The 21199-nt window shown below is 44.8% G+C and overlaps 1 protein-coding gene across 1 annotated transcript in view; it reads right to left on the reverse strand.

The window, feature by feature from the left end:
• Window positions 1-21199, reverse strand: part of LOC137377247 (transmembrane protein 178B-like) — a 75578-nt gene that overhangs the window by 48204 nt on the left and 6175 nt on the right. The window contains 1 exon segment of the mRNA XM_068046787.1: window positions 2172-2285. Coding sequence (XP_067902888.1) covers window positions 2172-2285 — 114 coding nt within the window.

The raw sequence follows: 21199 nt of genomic DNA on the forward strand, positions 1-21199 counted from the left end.
TTTTAAGCTAGTTCTTCATTTTCATGCTGCCTACTCAGATTCTCGGTACTCTGAGACTCAGGGAACCAGGAACTGAAGCTCAGAGTACCGAGAATCTGAGTAGGCAGCATGAAAATGAAGAACTAGCTTAAAAAGTTAATTCAGAACAAGCATTCAAGAAATTGGGAAATAATTTAACCATATTGATTAGGAGCTTTACCCTGTATCTTGCCTATGCTGTACCTGCTCAAGGAGACTTGAGGGAGCTCTACTCTATATCTAACCTTTGCTGTACGAGACTCAGGGAACCAGGAACTGAAGCTCAATCAGGTAGTGGATAATTAAGCAACTAACGGTTGGAGGAGGCTCCATGAACATCCCCATCCTCAATGATGGCAAAGCCCGGCAACTGAGTACAAAAGACAAGGATGAAGTGTTTTCAATCATCTTGAGACAGAAGTACCAAGTGGATGATTCATCTTGGCCTCCTCCTAAGGTCTCCACCATCACAGATACCAGTCTACAGCTAATTCGATTCACACTGGGTGATATCAAGAATTGGTTGAGCACACTGGACACAGCAAAGGCTATAGTGCCAACAATATCCCAGCAGTAGAGCTGAAGGCTTGTGCTCCAGAACTAGCTGCAACCCTAGTCAAGGTGTTCCAATACAGCTACAACATAGGGATCTACCCAACAAAGTGGAAAAATTGCCCACAGGTGTCCTGTTCACTAAAATTGAAGTCAATGGGAATCAGGGGGAAAATTCTCCACTGGTTGAAGTCCTACCTAGCACAAAGGATATGGATATGGTTGTTGGAAGCCAATCATCTCAGCCCCAGGACATTGCTGCAGGAGTTCCTCAGGATAGTGTGCTAGCCAACCATCTTCAGCTGTTTCATCAATGATCTTCCCTCCATCATAAGATCAGAAGTGGCAAGGCGCGCTGATGATTGCACAGTCAGTTTCATTTGCAACTCCTCAGATAACAAAGCAGCCCATTCAGGCTTGGGCTGATAAGTGGCAAGTAACGTTCGTACCACACAGGTGCCAGGCAATGGCAAGAGAGAGTCTAACCACCTCCCCTTGACATTCAATGGCATTACCATTGTGGGATCCCCCATTAATATACTGGGGGTCACCATTGACCAGAAACTTAACTGAACAGGTCACATAACCACTGTGGCTACAAGAGCAGCTCAGAGGTTAGGTATCCTGAAGCAAGCAACTCCTCAAAGCCTTTCCACCATCTATAATACACAAGTCAGCGAAGTTATGGAATACTCTCCACTTGACTGGATGAGCTCAGCTCCATCAGCACTGAAAAAGCTCAATACTATACAGGAAAAAGGAGTCCGCTTGATCAGTACCCCATCCACCACCTTAAACATTCACTTCCTCCACCATTGGTGCAACATGGCTGCAGTGCGTACCATCTGCAACATGCACTGCAGTAAACTTGACATGGTTTCTTCGACAGCACCTCCCAAACCTGCAAACTCTACCACCTAGAAGGTCAGGCACACCAGGAGCATGGGAACACCAACCTGACTAGGAAATATATTGCTGTCTGTTCATCATCACTGGGTCAAAATCCTGGAACTCCCTTCCCAACAGCACTGTGTGAGTACCTGCATGCATGGACTGCAGCGGTTCAAGAAGGTGGCTCACCAGCACCTTCTCAAGGGCAATTTAGGATGGGCAATAAACACTGGCCTCATGGATTAAAAAAAATTAAAAACCCTCCTCTTTTCTATTACTCCTGCCCTTCCCACACCCCAATCCAGGCCCTTACCCTTCTCCCCTTACCCTTCCTCAAACTTTTCCCTTCTTCCCACTCCAAACCCTGCTCCTGCCCCCACTCATTTGCTCTATGTTGCTCCAAAGCTCGGCCCATGGTCCTCTATTACTTTGAGGTTCAGTTCCTGTTACTCGAATACATAGAAGCTCAGTTCCTGTTACTCTAATACACTGAGGATCAGTCCCCGGTTACTTTTTATTACTCTGATCAGTTCCTCGTCATCTGTATTACTCTGAGGCTCAGTGCCTGATACTCAGTATTACGTTGAAGCTCAGTCCCTGTTGCATTATATTTCTCCAGGCACAGTACTTGGTGCTCTGCATTACTAAGTTTCAGGCCCTGTTAATCTATTACTGCAGTTCAGTCCTGGCCCTCTTTTCTCAGTACTTACGTAGTGCGTGCCACTCATCCTGCCGAATGGTCATGGTTAAATTGACTGGAAGATTCTGTGGGACTGTTGACGAGGAGTAGTGATACTTCACAGGAATACAGCGCTGTACGACCCCTGCAACACAAGTGCACTATTTCAGATCCAGTATTAGTAAACCATCAATGCAACTAATAGAACTCATTCCACCCACATGCACCATTATTGCTGTCATTTTCACCCACCTCTCCAGAGGCCACTGACTCTTACTGCCCAGATGAAGGCAAACAACAATCCCCCCAGTCAGATACCTACACTCCAGCACATCAAATCACCATCTAAGTACAAAAGCCAATTGCCAGACACTTCTATTGTTCTCAGCACCCAAGGCACTGTTTCAGCCAGGTACCCTCACTGCTGGCAGGGTATAACATACCATTCTGATGTAGTGTAGTTGTTATGCCCAGTAAATACATATCATATGAGAACAAAGAACAAAGAAAATTACAGCACAGGAACAGGCCCTTCGGCCCTCCAAGCCTGCGCCGATCCAGATCCTCTATCTAAACCTGTCGCCTATTTTCTAAGGGTCTGTATCTCTTTACTTCCTGCCCATTCATGTATCTGTCTAGATACATCTTAAAAGACACTATCGTGCCCGCGTCTACCACCTCCGCTGGCAACGCGTTCCAGGCACCCACCACCCTCTGCGTAAAGAACTTTCCACGCATATCTCCCCTAAACTTTTCCCCTCTCACTTTGAACTCGTGACCCCTAGTAATTGAATCCCCCACTCTGGGAAAAAGCTTCTTGCCATCCACCCTGTCTATACCTCTCATGATTTTGTACACCTCAATCAGGTCCCCCCTCAACCTCCATCTTTCTAATGAAAGTAATCCTAATCTGCTCAACCTCTCTTCATAGCTAGCGCCCTCCATACCAGGCAACATCCTGGTGAACCTCCTCTGCACCCTCTCCAAAGCATCCACATCCTTTTGGTAATGTGGCGACCAGAACTGCACGCAATATTCCAAATGTGGCCGAACCAAAGTCTTATACAACTGTAACATGACCTGCCAACCCTTGTTGCATGCCGTATGCCTTCTTGACCACTCTATTGACCTGCGTTGCCACCTTCAGGGAACAATGGACCTGAACACCCAAATCTCTCTGTACATCAATTTTCCCCAGGACTTTTCCATTTACTGTATAGTTCACTCTTGAATTGGATCTTCCAAAATGCATCACCTCGCATTTGCCCTGATTGAACTCTGCCATTTCTCTGCCCAACTCTCCAATCTATTTATATTCTGCTGTATTCTCTGACAGTCCCCTTCACTATCTGCTACTCCACCAATCTTAGTGTCGTCTGCAAACTTGCTAATCAGACCACCTATACTTTCCTCCAAATCATTTATGTATATCACAAACAACAGTGGTCCCAGCACAGATCCCTGTGGAACACCACTGGTCACACGTCTCCATTTTGAGAAACTCCCTTCCACTGCTACTCTCTGTCTCCTGTTGCCCAGCCAGTTCTTTATCCATCTAGCTAGTACACCCTGGACCCCATGCGACTTCACTTTCTCCATCAGCCTACCATGGGGAACCTTATCAAACGCCTTACTGAAGTCCATGTATATGACATCTCCAGCCCTTCCCTCATCAATCAACTTTGTCACTTCCTCAAAGAATTCTATTAAGTTGGTAAGACATGACCTTCCCTGCACAAAACCATGTTGCCTATCACTGATAAGCCCATTTTCTTCCAAATGGGAATAGATCCTATCCCTCAGTATCTTCTCCAGCAGCTTCCCTACCACTGACGTCAGGCTCACCGGTCTATAATTACCTGGATTTTCCCTGCTACCCTTCTTAAACAAGGGGACAACATTAGCAATTCTCCAGTCCTCCGGGACCTCACCCGTGTTTAAGGATGCTGCAAAGATATCTGTTCAGGCCCCAGCTATTTCCTCTCTCGCTTCCCTCAGTAACCTGGGATAGATCCCATCCGGACCTGGGGACTTGTCCACCTTAATGCCTTTTAGAATAACCAACACTTCCTCCCTCCTTATGCCGACTTGACCTAGAGTAATCAAACATCTGTCCCTAACCTCAACATCCGTCATGTCCCTCTCCTCGGTGAATACCGATGCAAAGTACTCGTTTAGAATCTCACCCATTTTCTCTGACTCCACGCATAACTTTCCTCCTTTGTCCTTGAGTGGGCCAATCCTTTCTCTAGTTACCCTCTTGCTCCTTATATATGAATAAAAGGCTTTGGGATTTTCCTTAACCCTGTTTGCTAAAGATATTTCATGACCCCTTTTAGCCCTCTTGATTCCTCGTTTTAGATTGGTCCTACATTCCCGATATTCTTTCAAAGCTTCGTCTTTCTTCAGCCTCCTAGACCTTATGTATGCTTCCTTTTTCCTCTTAGCTAGTCTCACAATTTCACCTGTCATCCATGGTTCCCTAATCTTGCCATTTCTATCCCTCATTTTCACAGGAACATGTCTCTCCTGCACGCTAATCAATCTCTCTTTAAAAGCCTCCCACATATCAATTGTGGATTTATCTTCAAACAGCTGCTCCCAATCTACATTCCCCAGCTCCTGCCGAATTTTGGTATAGTTGGCCTTCCCCCAATTTAGCACTCTTCCTTTAGGACCACTCTTGTCTTTGTCCATGAGTATTCTAAAACTTACGGAATTGTGATCACTATTCCCAAAGTAGTCCCCTACTGAAACTTCAACCACCTGGCCGGGCTCACTCCCCAACACCAGGTCCAGTATGGCCCCTTCCCGAGCTGGATTATTTACATACTGCTCTAGAAAACCCTCGTGGATGCTCCTTACAAATTCTGCTCCATCTAGACCTCTAACACTAAGTGAATCCCAGTCAATGTTGGGAAAATTAAAATCTCCTATCACCACCACCCTGTTGCTCCTACATCTTTCCATAATCTGTTTACATATTTGTACCTCTATCTCACGCTCGCTGTTGGGAGGCCTGTAGTACAGACCCAACATTGTTACCGCACCCTTCCTATTTCTGAGTTTTGCCCATATTGCCTCACTGCTCGAGTCCTCCATAGTGCCCTCCTTCAGCACAGCTGTGATATCCTCTTTGACCAGTACTGCAACTCCTCCACCCCTTTTACCTCCCTCTCTATCCCGCCAGAAGCATCGATATCCTGGGATATTTAGTTGCCAATCATGCCCTTCCCTCAACCTAACTTTTAAGATATGAACTTTATTCAATGTGGACTCTTTGAAATTGACTTTTCCTTTAAAAAGTGAACAATGTGCTACAAAGATGGTCACCGAAGGTCAGATGACCTGGCCTGTGTAATCAAAAATTGTCTCACTGTCTTGAAAGGACAAAAGGATACCTTCCAGACTAAGAGGTGTCGACTATACTGAAACCATCAAGAGACATTCCTGAATTGAATGGGTTTCTTCTGAGACAAAAAGGTGATTGTTTTAACACCCCACCCCCTCCGGATGAATGTCTTACAATAATAAACCAGGATGTGGCAAATCAACCTAAGACCACTACCATATTTGGAAAAGGAACTGTGAGAAGTCACATGGTAGAGCATCCAAGTTTGTCTCCTTTTTAATCTTTAAATGCTGACTGCAAAAAGCAGCAGCAGCAGACAAGGCAGTACCATCTGGGCCATAACAATGCAAGGTCTCCAAGCCTGTTCAATTTTGGGTCCGCCAATATAGCAAACTGACCTCCTGGTAATGACAGTACAATCAACTTGGCGACCTGCAGGAAGTCCACCATTGAGAGAATCCTGAGAACCACATCAGAATATGACTTTGTCTATTAAACTTACCTAAACTACACTTCTGGAGTGAAGACACCTTCATCAGGCTTGCAACATGTGTTGTCCAGAACAATACAATCACGTAAATTATGAACTATTCTTTTTGCTTATAACCTGTAAATGTGCACTATTCTCAACTCTACTTTTCTTGGAGTATATTTGTGTGTGTGACTGCGTGATTGAGTGTGCTGGTGTTAGATTTCAGGGCGAGTGTGTAAATAAACAATCCTCTGTCTTTATTTGAACCCACGAAGAGCTTACTGCTGGTTATTCAAATCCACACACTCAGGGATTTTCAAAAAAAAACACACACATCTTCCTCTCAAAAGCTTACTGATTACAGAGAGTTGGGAAGGGAACAGGGATTTCAGCAATTCTCTTGCCCTGTCCATAAGAGAATTGGGGGCTACATCTGGAATCTGAACCAATTGGACTAAATGAGCTGAATTTGACTTTAAAAGAATAAATTGGAAAGGGGAAAAGTTCAATAGCTGAAATAGTTTTGAAAAAAACAAGGTCTGCATCAGCAGGCTTTGGGTATATTAACACTTAAAGTAGAACGTATGACTTTAACATGAAATCGTTCGTAGAACAAGGGGATTTAATTTGGCATAAGCTAACAAACATAATGATTGAACAGTTCAGAGCAATAGCTAAACATGGAACTTAGTGTGAGGCAAAAGGCGAAGAAGCCTGAAGTGCTAAAAATGCTGGCGAAGCAATTTTTCCTCACCCCCAGGAACAGGCTGAAGATATGGAACCTGCAACAGACCTGGTTATCTTGGCAAAAAGTTGCCTCGAAGAGCAGAAACTAGAGATAGAATTCCAACAAGAAGAATTCCAGGAGAGAGAGAGAGAGCCTTTGAGAGGAAAAAACAAGAAAGGAAATTAAGACAGTGTTACAGCCACGTGGTGATAGGTGTGAGTGGTTCCCGCTGTTCAACTCCCACCTGACAGCAGCAAGTGTTTTTGTTGTTAGGGTTTAACCCTTTGGTGTTTTATTTGTCAAATAAACAGAAATGAGAGGTTTTCTTGTAGGTTTAAAACAGAAGATTAATTATTTATTGAGCAATGTGCCTTATCCCGAAATTGTTGCAACTGCACCCACTCATGTATTTAATCGCGCACACACACACACACTGTCATGCTAGACCTCCACCTGCCAAGAATGAGACATATTAATTTTGTCATATGAACATTGATTTTAAACTGTTGCTGGAGCGAGGAAATGACTTGTTAAACAGATCAGCTGTGGCTGGAAAAAACATTTGCATACTAATAGACAGTGCTTGGAAGGACAAAGGGGCTATTCCCTGCTCCAATTTAACCCACAATGTTACAGCGAATTCAGAGAACAGTAACCAAAACCATCTTCAGATAACTTTTCAAACTTTTCCACTTTATTTCTTCTGCTCTTTTCTGTCTCTATATGCATGTGTGTATCGCGTATGCATGCTAGTGTGGGCGCGTTGTGCATCCATCGGCGTTAACCAAATTAGAGTTTAAGTTTAATAAAGTTCAACCTTTTTTCTGTAAACCTGAGAAAACCTGTTTGGCTAGTTTCTTTGCCTTATAATTGGAAGTTAGTGAATAAGGATTCGCTAAGTGAGAGTTAAAAAAGCAGTGTGTTTAAAATTAAACCCTGTTACAGTAAGACCAGGTGAAGGATGAGAGGGAACCCTAGACCCCTTTCTCACCTGGTCGTAACAGAAATTTGGGGGCTACCTTCCTGGATTTTACCCACAGACAAACGAGAGAAATTGGAAGTGGGAAGCCAAATTGTTCCCAATCAAAGAAAAGGGAAAAGATTTCAATACAGGTTTTCTTGTGGTTGTGTGTGCTTGAATACTAACATATCTGCAACTGAAGCTAGTAGCTCCCCAAGCCCGGGTAAAATAACTTGGGATAAGTTAAAAGCACTGTCTATGGAGGAGTTGAGAAAATGGCTGAGCAGTGTGGGATCACTGTATGTGGCAAGGCTAGGAAGTCTGAACTCTTAAGGCTAGTGGCCAACCATTTTTCCCTTGAATCTGAAGAAGCAGAAACAGGGTTTGAAGTCGACTCTGACAAGGTATTGTTAGCAAAGATACAATTCGGACAAAGGAAACTTGAATTTGAGGAAAAGGAACGAGAGAGGAGAGAAAGAATATTCCGGAAGGAATGTGAAGAGAGAGAGCTGAAGCGGCCTGAGTTAACTGGGGGTGGGGGGGGGGGGGGGGGGGGGCGACAGAGTAACCCCAGTAAAAGCATGGCCAATATGGAGGAGTGTAATTCAGGGCTGGGTATAGAATTGTTAAAACTATCTCAACTGATCCTAAAATTCAATGAGGAAGATGTGGAAGTGTTTTTTGTGTCTTTTGAGAAACTAGCAAGGCAGCTAAAATGGACAGCTGAGACCTGGCCTCTTTTAATTGCAAAGCAAGCTAACTAGAACAGCCCATGAGGTTCATTCCTTGTTGCCAGATGAGTTGCCAGACTGACCAAAAATGCTATCCTCGGGGCATATGAATTAGTACCCGAAGCCTATGGCCAAAAGTTTAGAACCCTCAAGAAGTAAGCTAATTAAACTTATCTAGAGTTTGAAAGAAGTAAGCAGCTGGCTTTTGACCAGTGGCTGAGGGCTCTTAAAGTACAGATCAACTATGAGAATCTCAGAGAAGTAGTTCTGTTAGAGGAATTTAAACACTCTCTCCCACTCTCTATAAAGACCCATGTCGAGGAGCAACGGCTTCAGAGAGCCTGGCAAGCAGCCATTCTGGTTGATGAGTTTGCTTTAATTTATAACTCGGTTTCCCAGAGGAGAACCTTTCCTAGTCACCCCCACAAATCCGAAAAGGACCAAGGGTGGGAAGGTGATAGGAGCCTAAGTAGTCCTGAGAGAGAAAGAAAAGGAGGAGACACAGGGGCCCTCTTCTAGCCAAAAAGCAAGGTGCTGTGAGCAGCAGTGAGACTCGGAGACCTGTGTGCTTCCATTGTAATAAGGCAGGACATTTAAAGGATGACTGCTAGAAATTAAAGGGAAAACCTGTAGGGTTAATCAGGGCACATTCACTCAGTGAAGAAGGAATCCTGAAGGAGAGCACAAAAGAGCAAGTTGTAGCTTTAACTGCAGTAAGAGCGCAATCCAGGAAGTTTACTACTGCAAGTGCAGGAAAATTTACTAGGATTCCTGAAGGCTATCAGGGTTTTGTGTTTGAAGGGAAAGTAACCCCATACCCCTCGAGTGAGGTAAACAAGCCCATAGTAATTCTCAGGGACAAGGGGCCACTCGATCCCTTTTACTGGGAAAAGGCCAGACCTTTCCCCCAGAGAGTGCAGTGAACACCAGAATGGTGGTGAATGGTATTGGAGGGCAGTGTATGCCTGTACCTGTACACTGGGTTCACCTGGAGTGTGACCTAGTTTCGGGACCAGTGACCATAGGGATTGTCCCTAGTTTGCCTGTGGACTGGGCTGGCCTGCTCCTAGGTAATGATCTGGCAGGGGTGAAGGTGGTAGCACCCCCAGTAGTGAAAGAAAGACCGCAGGAGGTCAGAGAGACAGGGCAGTGGCAGGAGATGGTCCCCTGCAATTTCCCTGAATATGTAGTGAATCAGGCCATGGTCAAACCAGCTCCCCCAGAGGAAACTGCATTGACATTGCAGGCAGATGACCATGAGGTCCGCCTGCCCAAGACTTTCTTTGGAAAGTTAGCAGACCCAGGGAATGAGTTAAATGGATTTTCCCTTGCTGAGGCTCAGCGAGCCGACCTAGTATTACGAGAGTTAGCACAGGCTGCCCAGTCTGAAAGTGAAGCAGAGGGAATCACTGATTGCTACTATTTAAAGAATGAGGTACTGATGAGGAAATGGAGTTCTCCTCACAGACCTGAGAGCAAGGAGTGGACAGTGGTTCACCAGTTAGTGGTGCCGCAGAGGTACCGGAGACAAATATTAAGAAGGGCCCACAAGACTACAGTGGCTGTACATGCCAGTATACGAAAAACCAAAGCCCAGATAAGACAGCAGTTTGACTGGCCAAATCTCCACAAAGATATGGTGGAGTACTGCAGGAGATGCCACATGTGGCAGGTTGAGGGGAAACCCCAACCTACAGTGAAACCTGCATCCCAAGTCCTGTACCGATGTTAGGATGACCCTCCAGAAGAGGACTGGTGAACTGTAAGGGGGCCCTGCCGAGAACAAAAGTGGACTGGTAGGCAAAAGGTTAGAACCAGAAGGGGAAAATGCAGCCATGAGGGCAGGTGAAAGGAAGTCTGGGAGGAATCCCGAATAAAAACCCCTATTGTCTGGTCAGCCAACCCCGAAAAATTTGAAAGGTTAGACCCTACATCTTCCTACGTAAATGAGACACTAGAAGCACCCCACCAGAGTTGCTAACAGCATTCATAGGAACCTGCAGAGACAAGGAAAGACCTCTAGGGGGCAGAGAAACTGTGAGGGTGATGCCTCACCTAGTCGAAGTTACACAGGGGAGTGCAGTAGAGTCTGCACAAATACCTGCAGGCAGGTGTGTCCCAGAGCACAAAGGGGAGAGTTGCAAAGAATCTTTCCCCACAGTCAGAAAAAAAGAGAACCACCCATCCCCTGAAGTCAAAAGCCTTTGCATGACTCAGCAAAGCATTGAAAGAGAGTTCATGATAGTCCGGCCCACTACTGACTCTCCTGAGCAAAAAAATTCTAACTTAGGGCTAATTAAATCCACCCCCCAACCCCCGCCTTTTTGCAGACCTCAACAGGAACAAAGAGCCTAGGCAGTCATGGAAATGGGAAAACTGAAGAAAAACTTCCCCAAAGAACCACAGATTTCTTGGGATGCCAAAAAAGTTTAAAGCAACCCTGTTACCAAGAAAAGACAGACTGAAATAAGTCTTAGGATTTATGAATGAATATGAATGAATGAAAGAGAGAGAGATGCATGCTTTTTTCCTGTATCTTATATTTTCTCTCTCGATGCTTTTAATGAAATGTACTTTTCTCAAATCGCTGGGTGAGGAAGTATCATGCTAGACCTCCACCTGCCAAGAATGAGGCATATTAATGTTGTCATATGAACATTGATTTTAAACTGTTGCTGGAGCGAAGAAATGACTTGTTAAACAGATCGGCCGTGGCTGGAAAAAGATTTGCATACTAATAGACAGTGCTTGGAGGGACAAAGGAGCTATTCCCTGCTCCAATTTAACCCACAATGGTCTTTGAGCACCAGGTATTGTATGTAAGAAGAGACATTCCAGGGTCGGCTAAGACAAGAGAATCCACAAACAGATGTGGTCAGACCAGCTAGTCACATGACTAACCTGCTTGGCAACCTGGATTTTTTCTAAGTTGTACAAAGACTTTGAACTCAGAAAGTATTTGCTCCTGCAGTGAGGAGGCCTCCCCTGTCTGCTCCCATCTCTTTCTCACAAGCCTCTGGACCCACTGAGGACACATGACCTTCGAAAAGTCTCCTACATCGAACAAGGTTTAAGAAGAATACTGGGCCCCAACGAAAAGCAAGACATACCTACAATCAAGGATTCTACAGCGAGTTCGAAGAACAGTAACCAAAACCATCTTCAGATATTGTTTCAAACTTTTCCACTTTATTTCTTCTGCTCTTTTCTGTCTCTATCTGCATGTGTATATTGCGTATGTATGCTCGCATGGGCGCGTCTCATATCCTTAGGCGTTAACCAAATTAGAGTTTAAGTTTAATAAAGTTCAACCTTCTTTCTTTAAACCTAAGAAAACCTGTTTGACTAGTTTCTTTGTCTTATAATTGGAAGTTAGTGAACAAGGATTCACTAAGGGGGAGCTAAAAAAATGGTGTGTTTAAAATTAAATCCTGTTATGGTAAGACCAGGTGAAGGCTGAGAGGGAACCCTAGACACCTTTCTCACCTGGTTGTAACAGCACACATGCAAGCGTGCACACACATGTGCACACACACATGTGCACACACACACACACAAGAAGAGACAGATAGAGAGGAAAAACAGTAAGTGGGTTGAAGTGAGGTAGGGTTTCGTGGTCCATGATAAACCTGTTGAATTCTCTCGGATGTCAGTTTCCCTTTAGTTGCAGTGTTTGTAGATTTCTCTGTTGGTTGGAAGTTTGGTTTGAAGACAGAGGGTCACTTCCAGTTCTTTGCTGCACAAGTTTAAATTAGAATTCACAGCAGGGCACCTTCCTTTTCACTTGCTGGATTTTCTCCCAGCTCTCAGCTGGGCAAGCTTTGGTGATGCTTTTTCCTGCCGTGCGCTCTCTCTCTCTCTCTTCAGAGAGCTACCTTTTAAGTTAAAAGTCTCTCACATCACATCTCTGTCGGGAAACACAGATCTTCCTCCCTCTGGTGAATGACAATGGCCCAGGATGTGGTTACTTCGCACCTTCTTTGATTCAGAAAACCCATTCAATTCAAAAATGTCTCTTGATGTGTTCAGGAGGGGTATAATTGGTGTCTCTTAGTTTTGGAATGTATCCTTTTGCCCTTGCCAGACAGTAGACAGTTTGAATATACAAGGCCAGGTCTTTTGACCTTCAGTGGCCATATTGAAGCACACTGTCCACTTTTTAAAAAGAAAAGTCAATTTTTATAACTCTTCAGGTTGCGTTCTAGCATTTTCAATCACTGCACATCATGTGAGCTTAACAGCAGCATGAACTGAGCAGGGAAAGGTCAGCTGTACCCAGTGGAAACTCCATTACTGAGGAAAATGACCCTAAGTAGGATGGAGATTTGAGCTTTTAAAGTACTCACAATTGGTACCAAGGTTTAATGAGAAGGATGTTGAAGCATTCTTTGTGTCATTTGAGAAGCTTGCGAACAGGTTAAAGTGGCCTGAAAAAATTTGGATCCTCCTGCTGCAGGGTCAGTTAACAGGAAAAGCCTGTGAGGTTTATTCCCTGTATTCTTGAAGACAGCTATTCAAACTATGAGCACAAAAAAGGGCTATCCTGAGTGTTTATGAATTAGTATCAGAAGCATACTGCCAGAGGTTTAGGAATGTTCGCAAATAGCCCACTCACAGCTTTCTTGAATTTAAAAGAACGAACAACTCGCATTCGACCGGTGGGTGTATGTGCTCAAAATTGACCTCACTTATGAAGGATTAAGACAGATAATCTTGTTGGAGGAGTTCAAAGATTGCCTCTGGTACAGCCTTAGAACTCATGTAGAGGATTAGAGTTTCAAAAGCCAAGGAAGCAGCCATCAGAGCAGATGACTATGAATTAACACACAGACCTCTAACTCAAAATAAACTTGCGTCTAGTGACTCTTGCAGGCTAGGGAGAGACAGGATGGATGTGGATGAAGCAGAAATAGGCTTGAGAGAAAAGGACAGCAGGGAAGGAAAAACAGGTCAGTCGCCAACTTTTGAAAGACGGAACCAAGATGGTAAACCAGTCGGGGCATGCCCGGTGTGTTTTCAGTTTGGAAAATCAGGACATACCAAGGCAGATTGTTGGTATTCCAAAAAATCAACAGGAGCTGTTGCAGTCAAGACAGTGTCTGTCGCCATGAAGATGGTAAGCCTGTGCTCCAAGGAAGCAGAGGACCAGAATACCTACAAGAACTTATTGCAAAAAGGAAAAATGACTTCGCTTGCATCCCAGGCACCAGGCAAAGGGATAAACATCCTCAGGGATACCGGTTGTCTTCAAATCCTACTTGTAGCCAAGATTACAGAGATGCCACCTGAAAGCAGAACAATGACCATGGTATTGGTAAAAGGGCTTACTGGCAAAAAATTTTTTTAATCTTTCATGGATGTGGGTGTCACCGGCTACGCCACCATTTATTGCCCATCTCTAATTGCTCTTGAGAAGGTGGTGGTGAGCCGTCTTCTTGAACCGCTGCAGTCCATGTGGTGTACACCCACAGTGCTGTTAGGAAGGGAGTTCCAGGATTTTGACCCAGTGACAGTGAAGGAACTGCGATATAGTTCCAAGTCACGATGGTGTGTGCCTTGAAGGGGAACTTGCAGGTGGTGGTTTTCCCATGCATCTGCTTCCCTTGTCCTTCTAGATGATAGTGCTCACGGGTTTGGAACGTGCTGTCGAAGATGCCTTGGTGAGTTGCTGCAGTGCATCTTGTAAATCGTACACACTGCTGCCACTGTGTGTCGGTGGTGTTATGACCAGGTGAGGAAGGGGTCTCAGGCTCCCCTCTTGCCCCTTTCCTGGTTTGGCCGTAACAGGATTTATCTTTTAAAACACAGTGTTTTGAGCTTCCCACCTCAGTGAGTCCTTGCTCATTCCTCTCTAATTGTAATTACAATTGTAATGGGGGGGGGGGGGCGCAGGGGTTGTTGGACTTCAAAGCCTGTTAAATACACTCGCTGGGCGGTGGAGTTCTGGCTCTTACAGAGACACTATTGCCCAGAACAATCTTGCTTTTTGAATCAGTAAGCATTCCCATTGTCTCTCTATTCAACTGTTTCTTAGAATGCAAATATGCAACCATGTTTTCAGCTGGTTAGCTCTGTTGGTTTTTTTGAATAAGTTAGGTGCAATGTCTGGTAAAAAAGGTTCAAGTAGTGTCCCATATGACAAAATTAATATGTTTCCATTTAGCAGGTGTGATTTCTATCACAGTGGTGAAAGGAGTGAATGTTAAAGGTGGTGGTTGGGGTTCTGGATGGTGTTGAGCTTCCTGGGTGTTGTTGGCTAGTGGAGAGTATTCCATCACATTCCTGACTTGTGCCTTATGGTCAAGAGGTGAGTTACTCACTGCAGAATTCACAGTCTCAGATTCAGAACCCACTAAGGACAAAGTGCAGGAGGAGAACCCTGACGTCTCACAAGGGCTAAAAAAACAGTTTACCACCCACTGTCATCCTGGAGATAAGAATTATGAATGAGCCAGAACCTGAACTATTAAATCCATGTGTTGTGGAAGCAGCAGTTAAGGGTGAAGGCAGTGCAATTTAACAACACATAGGAACAATGCAGTAATGGAAATTTGCATATTACAAACCTTAGAACAGAAAAGATGTCTCTACAGCAACCTTTGAAATTCAATCCCTTCAAGGACTCAAGAGTTGAACTTGAGTTTCCACTTAGCCCAAAACTCACCAAATGCCACATGTTTGGTGACACCACTTAACTGAGATTTAAAAGTGGGAAAAGGATAGAACGCACCAGGTTTTTAAACACAAGCCTCCTGGGGCCAAACTTCAACGCCCAAGAGAAATTCATTTATAATCGTGCCTGATCCGAAAAGGGTGATGAGAAACTCAAACTTGAACAGGAAAATGCAGATGCTGCCAGCTGTAGCAGTTGTAGGATTGAGGAGTGGATGTTAGAATGAGTGCAGAATGTGCTCATGCTTCTCTTACTTTACCCTGAAAACAGTGTAAAAAAAAGTAATCAAGACTTGTTTTTGTTTTCTGTGCGAAGTGGGGGGGGGGGGGGTTGTTATTCCCAGTAAAGACATATTGTATTTCTAACTTTCAAAATACCATCTTTATTCAATGTGGACTCTTTGAAATTGACTTTTCCTTTAAAAAGTGGACAGCGTGCTGCAAAGATGGCTGCCGAAGGTCAGATGACATGGCTTGTGTAATCAAAAGCTGCCTCACTGTCTTGAAAGGACAAAAGGTTACATTCCAGACTAACAGATATCAACTATACCCATCCTGAAACATTCAAGAGACATTCCTAAATTGAATGGGTTTCTTCTGAGACAAAGAAGGCGGTTGTCTTAACACCAACCTCCCCAGATGAATGTCTTATAACAATAAAGCAAGATGAGGTGAATCAACCTAAGACTGCTACCATATTTGGAAAAGGAACTGTGAGAAGTCACATGGTAGGGCAGCCATGTTTATCTCCTTTTTAATCTTTAAATGCTGACTGCAAAAAGAAGCAGCGGCAGACAAGGCAGTACCATCTGGGCCTTAAAAGAACCGGAGGCTATAACATTGCAAGGTCTCCAAGCCTGTTCCATTTTAGGGCCGCCAATACTGCAAACTGACCCCCTGGAAATGAGAGTACAAGCAACCAACTTGGTGACCTCAGAAAGTCTACTACTTTGAGAGAATCCTGAGAACCACATCAGAATACAACTTTGAACCAACTAGAGAACAGGATATCCTAGACTGGGTATTGTGCAATGAGAAAGGATTAATTAACAATCTTGTTGTACGGGATCCCTTGGGGAGGATCGACCATAACATGGTAGAATTCTTCATTAAGATGGAGAGTGAAGTAGTTGAATCCGAAACTAGGGTCCTGAATCTAAATACAGGGAACTATGAAGGTATGAGGCACAAGTTGGCTATGGTAGATTGGGGAACTTTACTAAAAGGGTTGACAGTCGATAGGCAATGGATAATATTTAAAGAATGTGTGCATGAATTGCAACAATTATTCATTCCCGTCTGGCACAAAAATAAAACTGGATAGGTGGCTCAACCGTGGATTACAAATGAAATTAAGGATAGTATTAGATCCAAAGAGGAGGCATATAAAATTGCCAGAAAAAGCAGCAAGTCTGAGGATTAGGAGCAGTTTAGAATTCAGCAAAGGAGGACAAAGAGGTTGATTAAGTGGGGGAAATAGAGTATGAGAGTAAACTTGCAGGGAACATAAAAACTGACTATAAAAGCTTCCATAAATATGTGAAGAGATAAAGATTAGTGAAGACAAATGTAGGTCCCTTACAGTCAGAAACGGGGAAATTATAATGGGGAACAAAGAAATGGCAGAACAATTAAACACATACTTTGGTTCTGTCTTCACAAAGGAGGACACAAATAACCTCCCAGAAATATTAGGGAACCAAGGGTCTAATGAGAGGGAGGAACTGAAATAGTGCTAGGGAAATTAATGGGGTTAAAGGCTGACAAATCCCCAGGGCCTGATAATCTACATCCCAGAGTACTAAAGGAAGTGGCCCTGGAAATAGTGGATGCATTGGTGGTCATCTTCCAAAATTCTATAGACTCTGCAGCAGTTCCTACAGATTGGAGGGTGGAAAATGTAACCCCACTATTTAAAAAAAGGGAGAGAAAAAACAGGGAACTACAGACCAGTTAGCTTTACATCAGTATTGGGGAAAATGCTAAAGGATGTGATAGCAGAACACCTAGAAAGCATAAACCCGATTGGGCAAAGTCAGCATGGGTTTACGAAAGGGAAATCATGCTTAACAAATCTACTGGAGTTTTTTGAGAATGTAACTAGCAGAATAGATAAGGGAAAACCAGTGGATGTGGTGTATTTGGATTTTCAGAAGGCTTTTGATAAGGTCCCACATAAGAGGTTAGTGTGCAAAATTAAAGCACATGGGATTGGGGGTAATATACTGGTATGGATTGAGAACTGGTTGACAGACAGGAAACAGAGAGTAGGACTAAACGGGTCTTTTTCCGGGTGGCAGGCAGTGACTAGTGGGGTACTGTAGGGATCAGTGCTTGGGATCAGTGCTTGGGCCCCAGCTATTCATAATATATATTAATGACTTGGGTGAGGGAACTATATGTAACATTTCCAAGTTTGCAGATGACACAAAGCTGGTGGGGGGGGGGGGGTGGAGGGGGGAATGTGAGCTGTCAGGAGGATGCAAAGAGGCTCCAATGTGATTTGGACAAGTTGGGTGAGTGGGCAAATGCATGGTAGATGCAGTATAACATGGATAAAAGTGAGGTTATCCATTTTGGTTGTAAAAACAGAAAGGCAGATTATTATCTGAATGGTGATAGATCGGGAAAGGGGGGAGGTACAACGAGACCTGGTTGTCCTTGTACACCAGTCGCTGAACGCAAGCATTCAGGTGCAGCAAGCAATTAGGAAGGCGAATGGTATGTTGGCCTTCATTGCAAGAGGATTTGAGTACAGGAGCAAGGATGTCTTACTGCAGTTATACAGGGCCTTGGTGAGACCACATCTGGAGTATTGTGTGCAGTTTTGGTCTTCTTATCTGAGGAAGGATGTTCTTGCCTTGGAGGGAGTGCAAAGAAGATTTACTAGGCTGATTCCTGGGATGGCAGGATTGACCTATAAGGAGAGATTGGGTCGACTAGGCCTATATTTACTAGAGTTTAGAAGAATGAGAAGGGATCTCATAGAAACCTATAAAATTCTAACAGGACTAGACAGGCTAGATGCAGGGAGGATGTTCCCAATAGCTAGGGAGTCCAGAACCAGGGGTCACAGTCTCAGGATATGGGGTATGCCATTTAGAACCGAGATGAGGAGAAATTTCTTCACTCAGAGGGTGGTGAACCTGCGGAATTCTCTACTGCAAAAGGCAGTGGAGGCCAAGTCATTAAATATATTCAAGAAGGAGATAGATATATTTCTTAATGCCAAAGGGATCAAGGGATATGGGGAGAAAGCAGGAACAGAGTACTGAATTAGACGATCAGCCATGATCTTTTTTGAATGGCGGAGCAGGCCCGAAAGGCCGAATGGCCTGCTCCTGCTCCTATTTTCTGTGTTATGTTTCTATGTTTGGCTGTTAAACTTACCTAAACTACACTTCTGGATTGAAGACATCTTCATCAGGCCTGCAACGTGCATTGTCCAGAACAAGACAATCATGTGAATTACGAACTATTCTTTTTGCTTATAACCTGTAAAAGTGCACTATTCTCAACTCTACTTTCCTTGAGTGCGTTTGTCTGTGTGACTGCGTGATTGAGTGCCCTAGCGTTAGATTGCGGGGCAAGTGCATAATTAAACAATCCTCTGTCTTTATTTGAACCCACAAAGAGCTTGCTGCTGGTTTTTCAAATTGTCGACACACTCAGGGTTTTTAAAAAAAACACACACATTTTCCTCTCAAAATCTTACTGATTACAGACAGTTGGGAAGGGAACAGGGGTTTTAGAAATTTACTCATCACTACTGTTACGGACATGGTGAGAGAGAAGTACCATTCTCTTATGTGTTTTTTTGGATGTGTCTCTCTGTGTCTACCAATCTGTCCTCCTTTCCCTGTGCCGTTCGTGGTTGTATCTCACATGGTGTCTCTACCAACCACTGTGTGCCTTTCTGCCCATCTGTTCGTCTGGCGCTTTACTTCACTCAGGCTTCAGCTCCGACAGCCCCAGTGTGACCAAGTGTTGGGTCTGTGCTGCCACCTCCGCAATGACGGCAGGAGTCAGATCGTAACAGTAGCATCTTCTGCAGACCAGTCTTAAATCCAGTCCAATGAAAACACACCCCGTCACCAGGGTCACTGCACAGACACAGGCAAAGTCAGCAAACACATTTAGTGATTGGTAGTGATTAGATCAGAATTGCCGTCCAAAATACACCCCATGCTGCACATCTTAGAAACATCCGCGGTTCCCCGATCACTATTTATCAAATTAACTAGTTTTGCATCCCCTTTTGTGCCATCAAGTCAAGGATTATGAGCGTTAGATAATTCCATCACAAACGTCCAGTATTCCCAGCTCATGTAAGGCACAGATTAGATAGAATAGATATAAACCTCCCTCTGCGCTGTAACATCAAATGCACCCCAGCAGGTTAAGTGAAAAGTAAAGCTCTGTCTACACTGTCCCATTCAACATTCCTGGCTCAGATAATATACAGAGTGAAGGTCACTACACTGTGCCATCAAACACTCCCAGGGCAGGGACTGTCAAGTTGAATACAGAATAAGTCTACCTCTGGACTGCCACATCAAATATTCCCAGAGCAGGAACAGCATGGGTTAGTTAAAAAGTAAAGCTCCCTCTACACTGTCCCATCAACACTCTGAGGGTAGGTGCAGTATGGAGTTTGATACACTGTAAAGCTCCCTCAACAAACACTGCCAGATCAATAACAGCATGGGATGGTCAGAGGAATGCCCAGTCTACACTGTCCCACTGAACACTGCCAGAGCAGACGCAACATGGGACAGATATAAAGTTTGCCCTACGCCACCCGACCAAACACTCCCAGGGCAGGTACATCATGGCTAATATACACAGTAAAGCTTCTTTCACTCACACTACACTGCCCTCTCTATCTCCATCTACTCATCCTGCACTGCCCTCTGTATCTCCATCTATTCTCCCTAAACTGCCCTCTGTATCTCCATCCATTTCCCCTACACTGCCCTCTGCATCTCCATCCACTCCTCCTACACTGCCCTCTGTATCTCCATCTATTCCCCCTACAATGCCCTCTGTATCTCCATCCATTCCCCCTACACTGCCCTCTGTATCTCCATCCATTCCCCCTACACTGCCCTCTGTATCTCCATCTATTCCCCCTACACTACCCTCTGTATCTCCATCCACTCCTCCTACACTGCCCTCTGTATCTCCATCCACTCCTCCTACACTGCCCTCTGTATCTCCATCCACTCCCCCTACACTGCCCTCTGCATCTCCATCCACTCCCCCTACACTGCCCTCTGCATCTCCATCCATTCCTCCTACACTGCCCTCTGCATCTCCATCCACTCCCCCTACACTGCCCTCTGTATCTCCATCCATTCCCCCTACACTGCCCTCTGCATCTCCATCCACTCCCCCTACACTGCCCTCTGCATCTCCATCCATTCCTCCTACACTGCCCTCTGCATCTCCATCCACTCCCCCTACACTGCCCTCTGTATCTCCATCCACTCCCCCTACACTGCCCTCTGTATCTCCATCCATTCCCCCTACACTGCCCTCTGTATCTCCATCCACTCCCCCTACACTGCCCTCTGTATCTCCATCCATTCCCCCTACACTGCCCTCTGTATCTCCATCTATTCCCCCTACACTGCACTCTGTATCTCCATCCATTCCCCCTACAATGCCCTCTGTATCTCCATCCACTCCCCCTACACTGCCCTCTGTATCTCCATCCATTCCCCCTACACTGCCCTCTGTATCTCCATCCACTCCCCCTACACTGCCCTCTGTATCTCCATCCATTCCTCCTACACTGCCCTCTGCATCTCCATCCATTCCCCCTACACTGCCCTCTGCATCTCCATCCACTCCCCCTACACTGCCCTCTGCATCTCCATCCACTCCCCCTACACTGCACTCTGTATCTCCATCCATTCCCCCTACACTGCCCTCTGTATCTCCATCCATTCCCCCTACACTGCCCACTGTATCTCCATCCATTCCTCCTACACTGCCCTCTGCATCTCCATCCACTCCCCCTACACTGCCCTCTGTATCTCCATCCATTCCCCCTACACTGCCCTCTGTATCTCCATCCATTCCCCCTACACTGCCCTCTGTATCTCCATCCACTCCCCCTACACTGCCCTCTGTATCTCC

The sequence above is a fragment of the Heterodontus francisci genome, chromosome 14 (genome assembly GCF_036365525.1).
Source record: "Heterodontus francisci isolate sHetFra1 chromosome 14, sHetFra1.hap1, whole genome shotgun sequence".
Classification (NCBI taxonomy): Eukaryota; Metazoa; Chordata; class Chondrichthyes; order Heterodontiformes; family Heterodontidae; genus Heterodontus; species Heterodontus francisci.